The sequence below is a fragment of the Polyodon spathula genome, chromosome 16 (genome assembly GCF_017654505.1).
Source record: "Polyodon spathula isolate WHYD16114869_AA chromosome 16, ASM1765450v1, whole genome shotgun sequence".
In the NCBI taxonomy this organism is placed as follows: domain Eukaryota; kingdom Metazoa; phylum Chordata; class Actinopteri; order Acipenseriformes; family Polyodontidae; genus Polyodon; species Polyodon spathula.
Window position 1 is genome coordinate 17,261,836 of NC_054549.1, and position 18,066 is coordinate 17,279,901.

An 18,066-nucleotide genomic window follows, 5' to 3' on the forward strand; every position below is an offset into this window, starting at 1 on the left:
TGCTCCAGATTTGCAATTTATATGAGAGTTCAGGAAGTCTTAGAAAACATGGTGTTCCAACTCCAGAAAAGTCAGGAAAATATAATTTACAGTTTATTGCATGTATGCACTGAACTGAATACAGATAGAATGAAAAACGTGAAAAAGTACATAAATTAGCTTGAGTTTCCCCCTAAAATATGTAGATCACACAATTTCAGCAAATACTTATCGTTGTGCACATGCAGTTATAAATGGAATGCAGAGTAAACTACAATTGTTCTATTTAAACTGCAGTTTTATTTGGGCCGAGTTCCCCCTGCTGTATACAGTAAATATGGACTGGAGAGGAGGCGTATAGTGGGAAACTATGGCCCCTGAGGGAAGAACTACAGTTACCAACAGGGGACTATAATGCCCAAAGCCACAGTACGGGGGCAATAGTTGGATCTATTTTTGGTCATGTGATGAGGTTTTAACCAATCACATGCCAGAATGTCTAAGGACTGACTCAAATACACACACAATATATATTACATACAGGGGAGTGCAATTCATATTGCCTGACACCTGGGACAAGTTTTGCCGTCATACTTTGCCCATTGGACATTTGCCCATTTTTCCTGTGACCGTGTTGTGTTTGTGTGTATTATACACCGTGTCATGCTACTGGCAGACTGCAATACATTCAGAACTGCTGCTTGCATTTTAACTGGCTCCAAATTAGGTGCTCAAATTACACCAGTTCTTGTCTCTCTGCATTTGCTGCCAGTCAAGAGCAGAACAGATTTTAAAATTTTACTGCTAACTTATAAGGCTCTAAATGGCTTGGTCTCAAATTACATCTCTGATTTGTTAACGAGGTACATTCCTACAAGTAATCTTTGCTCTGCGAATTTGGGTCTTATGGATTCCAAAGGCTAAGCTTTGGATGGCGGACAGGGATTTTTGTTGTACTATTATTATTATTATTATTGAAACTAAAAAATGATATCACAAGTGTCTACCAGAACCCATAATAGTAGTACTGTATCATGTTTGATTTTGAAATGTCACATTTTTCATTTTTTTATAGTTTTTCATTAAGTACAAGGAAAACTACTAAGCAATATGTAATTCAATATGTTAACGCAACATTATTCAGCAGGTTTCATTCAACTATAATACAAAACTGGTTAATTCTGTAAGGTGCTGCAAAACTTTCTACAGCTGTAATTGCCCCACATAATAATGATTCTAGAATCTCCTATGTTTTTTTTTGTCATTATGACGGTTACATTTTAAATAACATCAATATTAAAATGAAAGACAAACTATCGGATACAACTCAAGTTTTATTTAAGCATGTCACATCAAACATCTGCACAACCGAAATGCTGTATTTAAATTAACAATTAAACATAAAAGGGTTTGTATATGTACATACAAAACTTTAAAAACTAAATCATTTTTTAATTTAAAACAAAAGTAGCATATGTTTTCCATTGTGTGCGTCAGTGGTGCAGCACTGAATCCAGGTTGGGCTGCAGCAGCCTGCAGCTTTGCAGTTTTCTGATCAAAATGTTTCTGCCGAAGCGCTGTGGCTAGCTTCAAGATGAAATCTCTCCTACTGATATTTTCCCCGGTGCATTCCTTGCACAAAACAAAGGAATTGATGGCTGCCAGGTCCAGTACAGATAACAACAGGAGATTCCTCCTTTGAAATGCCGTCAGGGTATTTAATACCTATATCTAAGAAAAGTCATAAATGGACAACCGCATAACTTTCAGACACACAGAGTACTTTAAAATTGAAAACCTCAAACCGTCAAAATGACTGCTGTGGCTGTTCTAGTGTTAAACCCCACAATTTTCTGTATTGGATTTTTATCTTTTTTTTCATTTTCCAAACAACTGAATATGGCTGCAGTTAGATTTTCTACATTACAGCATCCAAGTATTTCTGTTAGGTTCAAAAACTCAGAGTGAACTTGCTTCAACATTTACAAAACAATGTTAAATAACAAGCTAACTCGTGTCACTTTGGTCAGTGCTTTCATCACACAGTCAGTGCACATGCAGTAGATCTACTGCTGATTTCATGGTTTCGCTGAAAAGCCAGTCACCAAAATTATCATTGTTTCTGGCAACAGTTTATGCATGCACTACAGTGGAGTTTTTGTGGCAATTTCTGGCCATTTCTTTTTTGTGGCAATTTCTTTAAAGACGTTACCTGTTGTAAACTGTAACATCTTTTGCCAAACCGTAGTGTAGGCAGGACAGACCATTTTGTTCGTCTTTTTAGTCCATGTTCACAAATGCCGACTTACACCTGACCCTGTTTTCTTTTGCTTCTCTTACAAACATCTCTTTTTCTGCTGCAGACATGTTTAATATTTTCATCACCTGTTTACACCACTTCAGGACATGAAGTTAAGATCATGAGGGGCAAGGCAATGTTGCCTTCATTGGGCGTGAATATTCAGGGGCACCATAGCAGTTCTAGGAGGCAAAAAGGCAAAACATAAATACAACCCAAGGGCACCAGGGCAATTTCATACTCATTCATACAACAGAAAAGAATACGGAGATCATATTATGTTGATGAAATCTGAATTCAAACAAACAAAAATCAATGTTTTATAAGTGATTCACACAGTAACTGTTACAAAAATTAAATACAGCTAACTTTTCCATTGTAAAAATAAAGGGTATAAAAAACAACATCAACTTTTTATAATGAAAAAATACAAAAGGGTAATTTGGCAAAAAATAAATATTCAGGGTATTTTATTTTTTTTACTAAACTCTGTCACACACTACTGACTAATACATAGATTACACCAGAGCAGGGGTATCCAACCCTGGTCCTAGAGAGCCCCTATCCAGCTGGTTTTATAGGTGGCTTTACATCATCAGTGGCTAAGGATCTGGAACCTGTTAATCTTGACTAATTACGCCAATAAAGTAAGAGATTGGCTGAAACAAAAATGGGCAGCCAGAGTAGCTCTCCAGGACCAGGGTTGGAGACCCCGGGACTAGCGGCAAAAATACACCCTTACTGATAAAACAGCACAATTAAGTGATGTCTGTGAAGGGAAAGTTTAAAAAAGATAGATTTTCAGGTAAACTGGCTGAAGATTTACCCATGGCTGGAGTTTAATAACGATAGCGATCAAATGAGTTGTTCAGGCCGCAGTATGCAGTCTGCGCAACTGTAGTTCGCTAACCGCTGTTACAAAACCTGTCCAAACAACGCTGCTTTGGAGAAAAAACAAAACAAAACAAAAAAAACTTGAAATAGAAGCTTCTATCAGGCAATGGAAAGTGCTCTGCATCACAATGATGAACAGCTGGACGTACATAATGTTAGACATTTACATTTGAGAGACTTTATATAGTTTCACAGTTCTTGAAATTTACAGTTGCAAAGGATTTACAGTTTTGTTATGTTGCATTGCTGGATACTCAGGAAAAAAAAAAAGGTATGCTGTTTTTAAGTATACACTTTCTAACCCCTTTTGTGAAAGCACACGTTTTACTAGTTAAAAAGCAGGCAACTTTTGCAGTAAGTTTTTTTCAATTTGAGAGGCATGGCAGCAAGCAGCTTGGGCACTGCGGTAACTGCCGTTGGAGCGTCCATTATTTCGCACCCTGCCATTTCTCTGCATGACCTCTGGCCACTGTAGATTTTAATTCCTTCATTACATTCCACCCCTGGACCATTCAAAAACAAAATATTGAATTTCCCCAAGCTTTTTTTAAGTTTCGGTACAGCTACTGGACTGCCATACTGACTGCTTTATTATTATTACTTAAATTGCATATGAGGGAAACAGTACTTCTTCAAAAAATACGAACAGTTGTACAATGGCAATTATTTCTAATTTGGAGGAAACCTATATAGACAGATAGATAAATATACACAGTGCTTCTCCATTATAATGCAACTTGTTACAGTGCTGAATCCGTTTTAACACAATAAGGTCCTGGCTCCCATTTCCCCCATAATGCAATGTGCCTTGCAAACGTTGGGTGAACGTTCCAGATATATGGTACGAACCATGGCAGGTAGCAAAAAACAAAAAACATTCTCTGTTTAAAATGAAACTCGATTTGGTGGACAGAGTTAGAAAAGGTGAAACTTGAGCAGCAGTTTCAAAATATATAAACGTTGCAGAATCTACATTGCATGGATGGCTAAAAGACGAACAAAAACTAAGCTTTTTTCTGATAAGATTGACTCTAGAGAAAAAAATGTGCTGCGCTAAAGAACGAGAAAAGGTGATGTGTGAATGTTGTGCTATGAGAGTGCAAGACTGCTTGTTGGTTTTGGTGTGGCTCAGGCCAACAGGGGCCGGGAATAATCGTCCTAATAAACCGTGGATTCTAGTAGCTGCAAACTGTGTGCGTCTCCTTCCTTCATTTTGCACCATAAGCTACAATATTAATTTGACTTGTGGGCACTGTAAATCATTTCTGGAACAAAAATGCCAATATTCGTTATAAGGCGAAACACAAATACATGGTCTCCTAATTAAAGACCCCGACAACTACATTATAATGCAGTAGAGCTGTGTATATATGTGTGCGTGTCATTACATACATTTTTTATATATATATAGACACACACACACATATATAATGTGTGTGTGTGTGTGTGTGTATATATATATATATTATATATATATATATATATATATATATATATATGTATTATATATATACACACATATGTATATATACACACAACACACACACACACCAGTGTTGTGTATATATGTGTATATATATATATATATAATATATATATATATATATATATATAATATATATATATATATATATATAATTTTCGTTAATTCTTTCAGTTAATTCTTGAAAATAAGTTCTTCCTTCTTGGTCCATTTTCAGTCCAGCTACACGTTACATAACTAGAATGCTCAGCAAAGGTGGTTATTCACTTAAGTTTATACGCTAGACTTGCGAGCGAAAAAAAAAAAAAAAAAAAAAAGGATGGAAATGCATCAACTTTTTTTTTGTTCGGATCAAGAATAATGCGATAACCATTTTTTCCAACTTGTGCCGTCATTATGTACAGCTGTTTGTTCCTAGAATCGAGTTTGATGGAAACCTGTTTTTGAATGATAACATTTGAATATATTTTTATGCCAAAATTTGCAAATTCGCTAGAAATGTGTTCCGTCTTATTGATGAAATAGCTATTGTTTGCCTTCAATAAGTGAATCTGTAAAACTCTCACCTTGTTCCATTATTAAACTGAGGTCAGTTCCATCTGCACTCTACAATCAAATGCACAACCAGACTTTACACAAAGCTCAAAGATCATCCAAGTACTGTATTACATTTTTTTATTTTATTATTCCTTTACCTACTTATGCCTAAATGTGTTGTTTTTAGTTTTTTTTTTTTTTTTTTTATACCCACCTCCAGCTTCAGGACCTGGATACACTACTTGGAACACAAAAGTATAGCAATCCAAGTTCAAACAGATTTGATCTCAGATCTCTCATTTAAAATCACTTTTAAAACAGCCCCAGTTACAAATTAAATAGAGGAAAAACTTAGAAATAAACTGGGAAATGATTTTATTGCTTAGTGCTGTGAAGGAATGATGACCACATCGAGCAGTCCACTGTAACTCGACCTGTAGTTCAGCCTGGAGCTTGAAATACAAAGGCCTGACAGAGGGGTATCGCAGCCCATTATCAACATAGAAAAGGAAGCTTTCAATTTAAAACTTAACTGGCCATGGTGCTTTTAGTCTCAGAGAGTAATTAAACAAACAAACAAAACACTGAAGAAAAATGATTCACCTTATGCTAATGAATGTAAATGTGTCTTGAGGGGTCTGGAAGAAATTGCTATTCAAATCCAGTTACATTACCATTTACCTAGTTTCACTCTTGAAACAATCTGTAAAGCAATGCCACATATACTCTTCTTACTCAATGCAATAGCAGTGAGTGCAAAGCTGGATCTAAATGGTTTTGCAATGTGCCCTACAATGTATTACATGTTTTGGTGTAATACACCACGCAATTCCATGCACTGTGCCCGCACAATCATCCTGCTACACACGAACTGCGGTTACACCCCGTTGTCTTGAAAATGACACATTAACTTACTCCCCAATAGCGTGATTTCTGTCGACTTATCGATGGTACGTGGAGCAACTGGACATTTCCACTGTACGTTATGTGTTCTCCAGGTAACATGGTTCTGGGTACAGTTGCAGGCAATTTTATATTTGCACTGAATATTGCGACAATCGGCGTTTTCAATACTGAAGACACACAGACGCTGCGCAAAGCAGCTGTCAAAGTTCCTGAAAGATTTTCTTTACGCGCTCACGTTTATTGTTCAAAATTTAAAGTATCAGATGAAAAAACAACAATAATACTTTTATTAAAAACGTCACACTGGAAAGAAAACACAATATTTGAAACGCGACATCTTCAAGCTTGAGCTAATTACCAGACATTGGGATTCTGCAATACACCACAGTACTAGACTAGCTTTCCAGGAGTAAAAATGCAGCACATGCACAGTACTCAAAATGCTGTGTTCTCGTCATTATACCTACATTTTGACAAACGTATTCTACAACATTTCATGAACGCTCAACACCCCGGTAGCAAATGTCTAGATTTTAGCGATATATGGTGTACCCAAATGTGCAATGACAGACAGCACCATTTCACTAATAACAAAACTGAAAAAATAAGTAAATAAATAAATAAATAAAGCCCTATTTCCGATCCGAAACGGTTTTCTTTTCAAACAAAAAATAAGTCTACTTTTATAGTCAGCAAAAAAAAAAAAAATCATTTCCTTCGGAAAGTAACCCTCGGGATCGAGTAGTGGCAGTCGATTTATGGCAATCAATCTTACATATCCAAAATAATGCTGCTAACTTGCTCGTTTCTGCCACAGCACACGTTAAGCCAGCCTCCCAGCTCCAGCGCCCCAGGCCGGGGTACATCCCCCAAGGCTCCCCCTGTCAAGTCTCTGACAGAGACAGCAGAGCAGGGGGGACCAATCAGGGCCTGTCAGCTCCCCTCCATCCCCGGGACTCGAGTACAAACTTCCACCCCAATAGTGGCGCTCTCTTGCCAGGCCTCGCTTCAACTCCCATCCCCATGTTCTCCCTGCTACTCACCCGGGTTGGTGGTGCTGGACCGGTCCGGGTACGTATTGGAACAACAGTCCACCCCCCTCCACCGCTACTTTTTATTCTTCTTTGCCCTGGGGAATGGGCTCTGCTCCCCCCGCTGTATAGTTTTTGGTATTTGTCCCGGGTCAGACCCGCTCTGCCCCTACCGGTGTGTCGGTCAGTGCTTTCCCTCGGCTTCCCCACCTTCTCCCGTCCGCTTTCCACTCGGCAGCAAACATCCGGGAACCGCTCGCTCAAACACCCGGAACTACTTCCAGCGCCAGTCGGAGCACGTCGCAGATCACTCCATACTGCGCACGCACTGAGAAGGGATCCACATTCGCGCAATTAACTAGCCCCGTCACTTTGTATAGCGCAGAAGACACAAAAAAAAAGCAGCGGAGCTGTCGCTTCATGCAGGGACATGTACAAGATGTAGGTCTAACACTGACATTTTAGCTGGGTGTATTGGTTCATCTTAGTGAACGCAATGGTTTTAAAACAGACGAAGTAGGTTTTGAATCCAGAGCACATCCACACGTAGTCTTGTTTTTCAGAAGCCTAGTGACTCCACTGCCCATTTTCAACTGTGCCACTGCTAAGACTGTACATTCCGGCAATGATTAATAAAAATGATTAAAATTCAATTTCGAATCAATAAAAGAAAAAGAAAACAACAACAGTGTTTCATTTAAAATGATATAATTTGATATAATAACTTCAGTTATTAACGCATTAACGACTCATATGTTGATGTTTATAACTTAAGTTTTTTACACCACTCCCAAAGTGCTACATGTATTTTGCGGGTTGTACAATGACTGCCGTGAGTCTGCCGGTTTTAATGTCAATTTTCGGGTCACTTGCATGGTCTGTGCACGTTGTGAGTACCTTCAGTACTACTGGGCAGGAAATGAGATCTCACAATTTGGGCTAGAGCGTGTTTAATAACTCCAAAGCTATTCAAGATTTCAATGCATTCCACTTTAAATCAATAGCAGGTTTGTTGTGTGACATTTCCCATTTTGTTGCTCCTATTTCCTTTGTGGGGAAGCAAAGAACAGATCCAGGTTTGGGGTGGTTGAAGTCTCAGAGCACAGCTGCATGATGAAATTGAAAGCATTTGTTTTCTACAAGGAGTTGTAATGTGCGGATGACTAGTTTTGCCTTTGATCTCATTTTTCTCCACAAAGGAAACGTCTTATTGTGAAGTCTTCCTGTGAAGGCCCATCCTTGCTTTAATGCTGGTTTCATTTTGTTGCTGTTTTCAAAAACTGAATTGAAATGTGCCCTACTCGACACCAGAGTAACAGCAGGCGTTAGTATTGTGGCACAGCCTTCAGGGAGTATTTTAGAATTATCTATAATCTGCTGTGCACATGTTCAAAAGGGCTATTCCATTAACATGGGCACCACTGCAGGCAAAAGGCAGACCAACCCTATATTGATAAAAAAATATATTTGTGGCCCTTGTATATAAGCAATGTGTGAATCTACCCCGCCTCCCTGTGCCAGCAGTGTGTGACTCTACCCTGCTTCACTGTGTCAGCAGTGTGTGAATGGCTGAGTGCTCACATGCAGCGCTCAGGTCACTGTCTCCCTGTGTCAGCAGTGTGTGAATGGCTGGGTGCTCACATGCAGTGCTCAGGTCACTGTCTCCCTGTGTCAGCAGTGTGTGAATGGCTGAGTGCTCACATGCAGCGCTCAGGTCACTGTCTCCCTGTGTCAGCAGTGTGTGAATGGCTGTGTGCTGTCATGCAGTCTTCAGGTCACTGTCTCCCTGTGTCAGCAGTGTGTGAATGGCTGGGTGCTCTCATGCAATGTTCAGGTCACTGTCTCCCTGTGTCAGCAGTGTGTGAATGGCTGGGTGCTCTCATGCAATGTTCAGGTCACTGTCCCTGTGGAAGCAGTGTGTGAATGGCTGTGTGCTCGCCTGCAATGCTTAGGTCACTGTTAGGCTTTCACTGGCTCCAGGGTCAGCAGGGCAACCACCAGGCCAATCTCAGCAGCCGCTATACCTGCTACTGAGGGGAGAACAGAGGTGTTTGTTCTGTGTTTTGTTTCAACTTTTTATTTTCGCCCTCGCGCCAGTTGATCTGTTCCTGGATTTGTTCCTGTGCTTCACTGCAGCTTCATCTGTGAGTCTCTAATTCCTGCTGGTAACATCTTGGGCCACAGCACTATCCTGGCACATGCCGGTTTCTTTAAAACAAAAAGCAATACGATCCCTCCACCCCCCAATAACCTTTGACACACGGCAAGGATTGGCTGTAGAGTACCTCTTGCAGAGAAAGTTGATTTAGTTGTAATGGCAGAATGTTGTGTCAGTCAGTGAATATACATTCTGGAAAAAATATTTATAGAAAAAAACAACTTGAATGTGATTTTGCTTCTGAGAGACAACTTGTCAGTATTGTTTTCTAGCTTGTTTTTGTGCCAATGGTTGCATTTAGCCATGGTGTGCCAATATATAATACATTCAGTAGCTATTGAACATTGCACTAGCCTAATTGTGTGTATTTACAATTAGGAATCAAGAACTTGCCCCCTCATGCTAAAAAATAAAGTCTTGCATTAATCTAGTTTATTTGGGGTGGATCTAGCAGCAGCCTGTGATTGCATCCAGATAACGTGAGTGGCGCCTGAGTGGCATTTTAACATCAGCTCTGTCTCTCCAGCTTTGTCAGTGGAGACCCACAACCCCCTTTCACAACATGAAACAATCTCTTTCTTCTTTAATGCATGTCTGTAATGCTCAGTTATTTCACATGTAAATATCACTTCTCAGTGAAATGCTTTAGGGTCTCTTTCTGCTCACTGGAGAAACAAAAGGAGAAAGCAAGAAACACAGACATTGGAGAGAAATACATGTGAGCGGCAATGTGAAACAAACAGAGAAACTGCACACAGATATGTATTGATGGATCACACATAGCTTTAGAATAATCTGTCTTGAAACCATTGGTTGATTTTCTCCATTGAGATCAAGCTCTTTCAGATAAAAAGCTGCAAGATGCATCTGGGATATATACTGTATGAACATCATTATATTCCAGTATATTGTGCAATATAGAAATCATATGTCTCAGAGACCTTGACAAGAAGCACATGTTCTCTCTTTGGTTGTGCCTCCAAACAAATAACAATACTACAAGGCTGCATAGGAGGATGGAGCAATATATGAGGAACCAATTGTGATGGCTATTGTTTCCTTTTCAAAGTTTCCTAGTTATGAAGCAAAACACAGTGTGACACAGTTGAGTTACTAGGAAAATGGTTGCTGTTCTAGGACAACTTGCTGTGCATAATTAAAGTTATTCTTTGCAGTCAGAAGTTTCTGTTGACTTGTTAACTGTATTATCCCCATAAGCTTGACACATGAATAAATGAATGAATTAAAATGCTGTTCTGTGATTGTTTTTAATTAATGTATATTTCACATTTTTGGGCTGATAAATCTGTCTCTAGTCTGTAGTGAAAGTTTCTGGTGCACGCGTCGTTAATCCCTTGTGGCCGGTGAAAGGGACAAGCTGGCATATGAAGTGAGGAAAGGCAGCTGTGACAGTTTCCACAGGACTGCCACAAATCCAGAGTGACTGGGCCTGTCTGCAGCTGTAAGGGTTCCTGGACTGACATGATGTGAAAAGAACAAGCAGAGATCTTGTTAAAAGATGATCTGTGGGGGCTCCCAAGTGGTGCAATTTCTAACTGCCTAGTGGAACCTTTGGTTGAGCAGCAATCTTTTCTGGTAGCCCACAGTTTGTACACTGTGGAGAGGACAACTTTCGCTGTTGGTTAGGAATACGGGGAGGGGAGAACTGGTTTGCCATCAGAAGATAAGGGAGCTGTTTGTAATCCAACTTGAAGAAGTGTCTGAAGAAGATGATGTGCAGATGACACAAACCGAGCCTGGAATAGCTGAAGTCCATCTATATCAGACTGAAGGGGTTGTTTTGGTGGGAGGGTGCTTCTAATCTTGATTCTTTCTTGAATGAGGAGCAGCGTTCCAAGCTGAAGCAACTTTTGGACAAGTATCAAGGTGCTGCTCATGAAGAGGATTATGGACGGACAGACACTGTTCAACACCAGGTATGGACTGGAGACGCTGCCCCAGTACGGGAAAGATATCGATGGATACCGACCAGTCTTTTCGGGGGGATAAGGACCTGATTTCAGAGTATGCTGTAGTCCAGGGTAGATAGGGAAAGTTATAGTCCTTGTTAAGAAAAATGATGAGACTTTGCGATGTTGTGTCGGTTATCACAAGTTAAATAGAGAAATCCTTGACCTCTCTGAAGAAAGCTTTTTGGTTCTTGCTAGTCCAAGTGTATGTATGTTTTACAATCTTTACTACCAGCTGGGGCCATGCACACTCCAACCATCACCTCCACACCACCATTAAATACAAAAGTTCAGCATCCTCTCCCTTTGCTTGTGATGGGAATGGATCTCTATTTGAAATATGCCAGGAATGTGTTTCAGGATCCCACGTGCACACACGCACACACATGCTGTCTACAGCCATTTCAGTTAAACATATGGGAAGAGATGCGTGCACAGTGAAAACTGTAAAGGCTATTTTGCTACATAATTGAATAAGACAGAGAAGTGACACAGACAGTTTTCATTATGTGTATGTTGAATGTAATATATTGTGGGACAGTGATTTTACTGTGATTGTTCAATGTGTAATCCCCAATAATAGCCACTAGAGGGGACTCTGGTGCAGCATTTGGTCAAGATTGCTGAAGCAGTGTAACGTAAAAGGGAAATGCAAGGTAAACAAGTTATATGTCAAAAATGTGTAATAAGTACACACAAAAAAAATGAAATATTGCAATAATTTAGGAAAAGTATTGTGATTTCTTTGCTTGGACTGTATGTGTCGATTTGGAATATGGAGATCAAAGAGATGGAAGGTTGCTTCTGTTTCCTTCCTAATGTGGTTTAAACTCCACCCAATGAGCTCCAGATCATGTGACCTACAGCACAGATACCAGGATGTAGTTCAATTATTTGGACTTCCATTAAAAAAAAAATAAACAAGGGAAGAACCAAAATCCAAAATATAACTTTTTTCACCAAAAACACAGAATGTTTGGAGGAAAAGAGGAGGAGAATTTAAAGAAAAGTTCATCATGCCCAGTGTTAAACATGGTGCAGGCTGTGTGATGGGATGGGCTTGTTTTTCTTCCTCAGGCACTGGCAACCTTTGTATTGTAGAAGAATCAATGAATGCTGCAAAATACCAGCAGGATAACGACTGCAAAGACTACAAAGGAATTTCTGAAAAAACTAAGATTGCAGTTATGGATTGGCCATCTCAGTCCCCAGACTTGAATCTCATCTAGATGTTGTGGATTGACTTGAAGGCTGCTGTTGCAAAAAGGAAACCAAAGTCGATTGCAGATCTCAAAGCTGTATGTGCTAAAGAATGGGCAAACATATCTCCGGGAAGATGCCAGGAACTGGTTTCAAATACAAAAAAAGACTGCAGGCTTTAAAAGAAGCAAAGGTTGGGCACACAAAATACTAATGGAAAGGTGCCCAGGTGCTTTTGTCAATGTATGAAATTAGTTTTTGCATGTTATTTAGCATTTATGCAATAATTTGTTGTTTTATTTTGTAGCTGAATCTCTAATTTATATCTTTCAATCGAACTATTTGAAATTATAGAAATCACTTTCTTAGTGGATTTTTGTCATTTTTTTAACTGTCCAAATACTTTTGTCATATAATCACCCAACAAAACACAAGAACCCACTATTTAAAGATGATTCTTTAGCACAGGGAAAGCACAAGTTACATAGGTAACAGGAGATGATTCTTTAGTGAAAGCACAGGTTACACAGGTAACAGGAGATGATTCTTTAGTGAAGCGCAGGTTACCCAGGTAACAGGAGATGATTCTTTAGTGAAAGCGCAGGTTACCCAGGTAACAGGAGATGATTCTTTAGTGAAAGCGCAGGTTACCCAGGTAACAGGAGATGATTCTTTAGTGAAAGCGCAGGTTACACAGGTAACAGGAGATGATTCTTTAGTGAAGCGCAGGTTACCCAGGTAACAGGAGATGATTGTTTAGGGAAAGTGCAGGTTACCCAGGTAACAGGAGATGATTCTTTAGTGAAGCGCAGGTTACCCAGGTAACAGGAGATGATTATTTAGTGAAAGCACAGGTTACCCAGGTAACAGGAGATGATTCTTTAGGGAAAGCGCAGGTTACCCAGGTAACAGGAGATGATTCTTTAGGGAAAATGCAGGTTACCCAGGTAACAGGAGATGATTGTTTATGGAAAGCGCAGGTTACCCAGGTAACAGGAGATGATTCATTAGTGAAAGCGCAGGTTACCCAGGTAACAGGAGATGATTCTTTAGTGAAAGCGCAGGTTACCCAGGTAACAGGAGATGATTCTTTAGTGAAAGTGCAGGTTACCCAGGTAACAGGAGATGATTCTTTAGCATAGGGAAAGCGCAGGTTATCCAGATTAAGAGGACTGGGGAAATATATCCCCAAATAAAGAAAATGCCTGCCAGTGTGGTCAGGAAGAGACACTGTTAATTCTCTTGTGTGTCCAAAACCCACCAGCCTGAACTTGAAAGATTTGATTAGACAAGAGACAAAGCAAGTGCTTGAGATGAGCCAGGAGAAATTAAATACACTTACAGTTATACAAAATGGCCTGTATACAAATCCAAATGTACAGGTAAAAAACACATGACCCTTGTACTGTGTATTATACATGGTTCAGTGTAATAGAACTTTAGGGTTAATAATGGTTGCACACTTGCAGCACATTCAAACACTCCATTGGAATTTGTATGAATTTCATGTTACCAGTATTGTGCCACCGCCACGCTTCTTAATTCCGCACTACACTGCTGCCCTTCACTTGTGATCATTAAGCACAGCTTGCTTTGCATAGCCCTGCATTGGGATCTGTCAGCACTAATCTAGTGAGAGCTCCGCATGATACCGTCCTTCAAGACACTGAAGTGCTCTGCACCAGTTTATTGGTCCTGTGATTGAGGATTGCATTGCTGTGTCCAGAATCTGATTACACTGGGACCCGGAAGAGCCCAGGGTGTCCATCCTCTTCGTGGAAGATGGATCTTTCTGGAGTGAAACTCATTCCCGCTGGAATCCCACTGAAGCTGCATTACTGCCCAGCAGAGAGGGAGTGAAGCAGGTTATACACTGGAAATGTCCCACAGAACCTCTTCAGCTATCACCCACTCTTAGCACCACAATCAGCCAGGGGGAACAGAAAAGGCTTCTTGGGTCTTACCAGAGGAAAGAAATCCACCACTAGAAGGATATCCACCACAAGGCTTACTGCTTCATTGTTACACACATTGTTATTCTGCAAAACTCTCTGTCAAGCTTCCATTTCACATTTGCACAATGCATCTGTCTAAGACTAGGTCATTACATTTCACATCTGCAGTGTATCTTCCTATGTCATTACATTTCATATCTGCAGAGCGTATCTGCCTACATCATTACATTTCATATCTGCAGAGTGTATCTGCCAACGTCATTAAAAACCACAGGGTCTGTGGCTGAAAAGGTTTCTAAAAGCTGCATACTGTATCTGAAATGAGGCAGATTTTGAAATCACCACCAGGTGGAGTGCAACTGTAATTTCTGCCCCTCTGTAACTGTGAGTTGAAGATCTAGCAGAAAGTACAGCTGAGTAAGGTGTGTTGGTGTTAGGACAGGAAGCTATGGGCATTGTGGCTGTCTGTCCAGCCTGACCATTATAAAATCATTAGCACCGTCTGCAAAATGTACTTCGACAGTTAAATAACAAAGTCCAGTTTATATTGCTTTATAGAAGACAAGTATTGTTGCCTATATCTATTTATCCCTTTTTGTTGGGAAGTTGATGGAAATAATAACACAAAATGAAATACCTGGCTTATAAACACACAAAATATTGATCCAGTAAAAAATATATATTGACATATTTAAATTGATTTGTTTAAAAAAAGGCCTGCATAATACAATACAGAATACAAGTAAGGTACAATTAATAACAGTTTAAATATCTTTATTTGTCATTGCAATTACGGTACTGTGTTTATATTATAATGGTGTAGTAGCGAAATTGTTAAATATGTCTACACCGCGTTATTTTTCTATTTAAAAACTATAACCAATTGCCGGCCGCAAAAACGGTCTCTTGCAGTTATAGCTGAATACGGGGGGGGGGGGGGGGGGGGGGGGGGGGCTGCGTCATCCTCTATCTCTGGTGGGCGAGACTCCCAGTCACTGGTCTCTGCCCTTAATACCAATAACACAGGCGACCATCACTGAACCCCACTGTACAGTAAATTAACACTAAAACTGCAATTCAACGACTTATTTTTATTGAATACAAAGACAAGTAACATGTTCATCTTTTTGTGTCGACCAAAAAGCTTGACAGATCCAGCACCTTTTAAATAAATAAATAAATAAAAAATCTGTCACTTCAGCAGCAGCCACGCAGTATATCGAGCTCCCCACCCGGTCTGAACCGGTTGAGGCGAGAGCCTGAGCAACATCTCCTCCAGAGACAGACACCATCCGCGCGTCCCCGCAGCCAGGCATCCCGACCATCCCATTGGCTGTCTGGCCTGCGCGAGACTCTCTCCCTTCATTATAACCGTTGGTCAAATCTGAGGCACCCGCCCCCTGTTATCCAGTCTTGTGTGCGCCACCATTGGCCAGCGCGCATAGGGTTGTATAGATGCCATTGGTCAATTTTCCGGGCACGCGGACAGTGGTGGATCCTTGTAACGTGAGCGCGTGCTTGAAGAAAACCGCAGGGCTGGAGTAAATGAACATCATTTCAGCACCGACACACAAGGAGAGCGAGAGTATAAACGATTAGGAATTGGAGATACGTTAACGATAGATTACTTATATATATTTTAAACTTTGTCCCTTGGATAAATATATTACTACCGATCTCATGGTCATAGCTGGAATTTAAAGCGAATTCGGCAAACCCAGTTTGCCCTGCTTCAGGGCAGCAAGCTGATAGCGAGGGTCGGACTGGACACAACACAGTACCTGAGTGACCCGAAACAAAATCCCATTTTTCGGATCTTTTCAGGTTTGAGATTGGCCGGTTAATTTTTGTCTTCAGCGGGATCCCGGTTCGGACTGATCGGGAATAACGGGACCGAAATAGATTAATCATCTTCTGAATCGACTGTTCCCCTTTTGAACAATCTATCCATTCCCCGAGAACATATTTCTTTCAGATCCATTCTGTTGTTTCTGCTCAGCAGGACCTCTGTCAGGTTGCTGAATGTAATCCGAGTCTCGTTTGTTATTGACTCATTCCCGACGCTCCCCGCTCCTGGATCCCGCGCTCTCGCTCGTTCTCAAGCGTCTCTCTTAGTTTATTTCTTGTTGCAATTTTACTGGTAAAGTGTAACCATGTGCTCCCGTGTGTGGTTGGTGACGGATCGGCGTATCAGCGAGGATTACCCCCAGGTCCGGATCCTTCGTGCTCTGAAGCAGCGATGCGCCGAGGAAGAGGTGGAGTTCAGGGCTGTGCTCATGGACCAGATAGTTCTCACCATCACTGGTGGACAACTAGGTAGGAAACACAAATACATCTATTTTTAATGCAGTGCTCAACCTCCCTGTTTACATTTGAATGAGTGGGGAGAATACATAGTGCCCATGGATTTCTATAGACAGCCTTATTTGAGCTGTGTGTGTGTGTGCATGTGTGCGTATGCTTGTGTGTCTGCTGACGCGTGTGTGTGTCTGTGCAGCTGTGTGTGTGCGCGCGTGTGTCTGTGTGCTGCTGTGTGTCTGCGGTGGTGTGTGTGTGCGCATGTGTCAGTGTGGTTTGTGTTTGCTGCTGTGTGTATGTGTGTGTTTGTGAGTGTGTGTTTGTGCTGCTGTGTGTTTGTGCCGCTGTGTGTGTGTGTGTGTTTGTGTTTCTCTGTGTGTGTGTGTGTGTGTGTGTGCATGTGTATGTTTGTGCTGCTGTATGTGTGAGTGCGTGTGTGTTTGTGCTGCTGTGTGTGTGAATGTGTGTCCTGTGTTCTGACTGCCTAACCTCTCCACTCAGTTAATCATGGACACAGAAAATGGGGGCTGATGCTGTAAAATGCATGCAGTAGTGCATGGGTTTATTGAAGTTGGGCTGGTGTTGTATTACAGCAATGTAGTCTGCATGGTTCAGCTCTATATCGTGAGTGTGTGTGGTTATCATTGCCACCACTAGTCGAACTGAAACATAAAACTAAAAGTGTTCGCAAAGGACTCGCCTCCCTCTGGCTGTGTAAAGTGCTAATGCTCTAGATGAGCTGTACTTGTGAGAAGTTATCAAGGTTTATACATGGAGTTGTCATGGCAGGTTTGTTAGTGGGATGCAGATGCTGGGGATACTTTTGGTGGATTATTTGTTATCTATCTATCTATCTATCTATCTATCTATCTATCTATCTATCTATCTATCTATCTATCTGTCTATAGTTTCTCAAGGAAAAGACATGAACAGTATGTTTTGAAAACCTTTTATTAACACAAACATCTTAAACTCTTCCTGTCTATAAACTAAAACTGTTAGGGCTCTATTCTGATCACAGCGCAAATGTGAGTGTGAACAGCGCTTGCCCCCGATTTTGTGATGCATAAATGGAGAGAAGACATTAAAAAAATACTGCACTGAAATGGTATTCTGAAGACTTGTCTTGCCTCGTTATAGAGCGCCTGCCCCATCATTAACATATTCGCAGAAGCGATTCTGATGACAGAGCAATGGGGTCCCAAATAGACAATTGAGCGCTGCGTTAAGATCCGCTGAAAGCAGGTTTATTTAGTGGTGCAATCAGAAACTTTAACAATTGAACACACTATAAAAAGCAAAGTAGTAACAACTACTGCGTGTTACTACTGAGTAACAACTACGTTTGTTTAGACT

General features: G+C 40.6%; 2 protein-coding genes across 2 annotated transcripts in view; one reads left to right on the forward strand and one right to left on the reverse strand.

The window, feature by feature from the left end:
• LOC121328395 (forkhead box protein J3-like) overlaps positions 1-7,224 on the reverse strand; it is a 76,966-nt gene extending 69,742 nt beyond the window's left edge. The window contains exon 1 of the mRNA XM_041273029.1: positions 7,142-7,224. The gene's annotated coding sequence lies outside the window, so the exon portion shown is untranslated. The remainder of the gene's footprint in view (positions 1-7,141) is intronic.
• An 8,529-nt stretch (positions 7,225-15,753) lies between these two features.
• The window catches only part of LOC121328885 (beta-citrylglutamate synthase B-like), a 43,341-nt gene continuing 41,028 nt past the window's right edge, over positions 15,754-18,066 (forward strand). The window contains exon 1 of the mRNA XM_041274018.1: positions 15,754-16,728. Coding sequence (XP_041129952.1) covers positions 16,566-16,728 — 163 coding nt within the window. The 5' untranslated portion in view covers positions 15,754-16,565. The remainder of the gene's footprint in view (positions 16,729-18,066) is intronic.